This window comes from Alligator sinensis, unplaced genomic scaffold (assembly GCF_000455745.1).
Source record: "Alligator sinensis unplaced genomic scaffold, ASM45574v1 scaffold144_4, whole genome shotgun sequence".
Classification (NCBI taxonomy): domain Eukaryota; kingdom Metazoa; phylum Chordata; order Crocodylia; family Alligatoridae; genus Alligator; species Alligator sinensis.
In genome coordinates, this window is record NW_005842190.1 from 1,319,024 (window position 1) to 1,322,615 (window position 3,592).

At 34.1% G+C, this 3,592-nt stretch overlaps 1 protein-coding gene across 11 annotated transcripts in view; it reads right to left on the reverse strand.

Annotated features, from left to right (window-relative positions):
• The window catches only part of REV1 (REV1, DNA directed polymerase), a 75,423-nt gene that overhangs the window by 35,165 nt on the left and 36,666 nt on the right, over window positions 1-3,592 (reverse strand). For 9 of the 11 annotated variants that reach the window (XM_025207226.1, XM_025207231.1, XM_025207228.1 and 6 more), the window contains one exon: window positions 872-1,001. In XM_025207226.1, coding sequence (XP_025063011.1) covers window positions 872-1,001 — 130 coding nt within the window. Of the gene's footprint in view, window positions 1-871; window positions 1,002-2,607; window positions 2,755-3,592 lie in introns of those variants that run through there. The other 2 variants (XM_025207233.1, XM_014521169.2) reach the window with 2 other exon arrangements.

Consider the following 3,592-nt stretch of genomic DNA (forward strand, 5'->3'; position numbering starts at 1 on the left):
GGGGGTCAGGCTAGATGATCTGTTCAGGTCCCTCCTGACCCTAGCTACTATGAAACTATGTCCTGAACATTTACTACTGTTTAAACCTGTCTTTTAAAACCAAAAAAAAAAAGCTTATTTCCCATTTCAAATGACAGCGAAACATATACCATATGCCTAACTATACAGTTTTGCTTGAGCACAAAGAAATATTTATACTAGTATAATATAATGCAGATTATATTATTATAATGGAACAACTTCATAAAAATACATAGCGGAATATAAAATAAATTTACGATGCAAAAGCAAAACTTAATGGAAAAAAAGGTTTTCTGCACAAGTTTTAAAGTAAGTAATTAACTCAGGGATGTTATCTGCAGTAGAAATCATTATCTGTGCCTTTAAGATTTTATTTAAAACAAGCTACTGTTAGCACTTAGTTGTCCCTTTTAAATGTATTCGGGGGATCTAGTCCATAAATTACGTAAGGATGTACCATTAGAATTAGTGACTATGAGAATTAAAGGCCTTAAATTTTGCTTCACCTGATCCAGAATTTCCAGTAATACCAAGCACTTGTTTGGTATTCAGAGAAAAAAAAAAATCAACCTTATAAAAATCAACCACAGCACTGTAGAGCACTTAGAATTTTCTTTAGTGCTCTGGGTCCAACTGAAGTATTGGTTAATTTGTAAATATTAAAAAACAAAAAACAAAAAAACCACCCCGCAAAAAAAAAAACCACCCCAAAAACCTAAAAATAACCATTTCCCCCATTTTAGGTTAGCACTTAATGTTTAAGTGCTGAAACAGATTTATATTTTTGTAAATCAAATAGAGATTGATGAGAAAAGTAAGTAGATATTACATTACACTCATTCCCACCTACCTGGCTTCATAACTACAAGATGCAATTTCAGCCATTGACAAAACAGAGAGATCTGAGTCAGCTCCATTCATCTGTGCAGAATCTTGATGGCCCCAGGTTGAGTCCAGTTTATCAGGAACTCTATTTTCTGCTTGAAAAATAATAGTTTATATTGTTTCTATATTACTGTCTTAATGTTTTGAAAGAAGCATATGAACAAAATAAGCATAATAAATTATAATATACTTTTACCATAGTTTCTAAACTAATGAGTAGGCTCTTCACAATAATTTGCATCCTTGTGATTAAGTCAACCAAAAACAAGCAAGAAACACTCACCCATACATGAATACACCATTAAGGGGTAAGATCTAGGGAGGATCTAAGGAGTGAATTATTGCACTATTGAGAAATAATCATACTTTTTCCACAATATTACCAATCATCCTTCAGAATTCTGTCAAATCATACTCTCGGTGAGACAGATTTCAACTAGCTATCAAAGTGGTAAAAATGATTCAGAATCCTCAAGTGTTTTAGTTTTAAAGCTACAGCCATGTCCTATTAACAAAATTTTACTAGTATTTCCTTCCTTCAAAAACAATAGTACAGGAATATAGTTTAAACTTAAAACAGCCATTCTACAATGTAACTTATTTTTAACCTCATATTTACAACTCTAATTTCTAGTAATTACTTAATCTAGACACCTAAAAGAAGGGTTTAAGCATCAGATAAAATGCCAAGAACACTTTCAAGCTTAGGATAAGTTAAAAAATAAGCTTTACTAGAGACTAACATCCACAGCTAGCAACTTCACTAACACTTAATTGACAAAAGTTTCAATTACCAACCTCCAATGACTCCCCTATTACGGTTTGAAAGAACCTTTTTATAGTGTATCACCACAAATTTATGCTGGGCCAAAATGAAACAACTACAAATACTCTGATCTCAAACTACTAGCAAAAGGACCATACAGCTCTTTAGTTAATTGTTTAAAACTCCTTTGAACAAACTAATGTGAAGTGATTTAAAGCATCATTGAAGCCAATTGAGTACCAGATACTTGTATAGAAAAGGTTGATACAGCATACTGGCATCAAGTGAAAACATTCTCTCCTCTATTCTGTTTGGGTTCTAATACTCTGACATTGCTGTGATATCCTTACATCTCTATATATACCCATGGGTTCTTAAATATGTATCAGCCAGAAAAATTGGCTAGATTCAGCCACCCCAATCAAATACTGAACTATCAAGAAAAGTTAGTTTAAAGAAAGGGTAAAACATACAAGTTAGGTTTAGTTTTCAGTATTGCAGTCTATTTTATACAATACAATAATGTAATAAAAATAAGTAATACTTCCATCTTGCCACAACCCAGTAATGCTACATACTACCAACAACCTGAGAATTTGCATGTGAAAGAAAAGTATGGTGGTATGAGCATATAAAAGTAGTTATCAAGCCAAAGAATGTGTGTTGTAATGAGTAAGCAGGGGTAGAACCTGGCTTATGTGAACAGCTGTCCTTCTATGAAGCTTCTGTTAATTCATTTATCTTTTTATTTCCTAAATATTAATATTGAGCATGTAAATATTGAGCCTGATTTGCTCAATAAGTTACCTAAGATACCTTAAGCTGCAAATCAGAGCAAAAATCAAATAAAGGTCAGAATGACAAGAATTGTGCCTTCCTGTGCCCTGGCCTGATATGCTGTTTTCATCTTGTCTATTTTCACTGGACTTGCCGACCTTTTCCACAGCGCAGCAGAGCAGATCCCCCCATGAGCTGATGAAGTCACTTCATGTGAAATTCAGGGCAATGCAGAAGAATACATTGTCCTCAATGGAAGGCAAGGTAGAGAACCTCTCATCAAAAGCTGGGAAACTAGACAGGCACATGGTGAATGTGGAGCAACGGATGGAGAAATCAGAGGCCAGGACCCAAGTCTGTGAAAAAGAAATCGCTGAGAATAAATCTGTGACTAATGATGGTTAAAAAACTGCTGCTCTAAGAATGAAAAATGGGAAATATTGGGGTTGAGGAACAAAAAAAGAATAAAAATCATCCACATCTTGGACATCGTGGTAGGGAAGGAGACCCCAACCTAGGAATTTTGTGCATATACTAATCCATTAACTTGTGAATATGAATGTTAAAGAAGATACCTATGCAGAGAGGTAATTTCTACCACTCAGGAAGCGTATCTCCAATTTGGAGATACAGGTTGAGAATGATAGCAAAATTTAAAAATAAGTTATACAGTTTTGGATGAATCCAAAAAAGAAAAAGGAAGCATTACATAAAAGATCCAAGATTCTATTGTTTCTAGGTACTGTATTTGTTTAGCAATGTAGACTAAAACGCAGGAACCAGTATCACTGAAGAAGCAATATGCAAAAAAGAAAGTAGTTGAAGCAGTAGAATTCAGTATCTGGCAAAACTAGGCGATTCACAGGTATTTTTTTCTTTAAATTTGGAACATTATTTCCAATGAGAGTAAGTCCCGGAAAAGTCAAGATCAGAAAACAGCTCAGAAAGCATGAAGCAACAATTCAAACAAATGAAGTGTTCAATGCTGGAGCAGGAGTATTAAAAAATGTGGGGAGGTTAAAAGAACAGTGGGATCAAAACTTTCTCATTTACACAAAAATGTGTGTAATGCAGTCAGGGATATGCAACAGCACACTATTTGGCTTTTTGTGCTTGTAAAACAGATATTTGTTTCATGTTGTT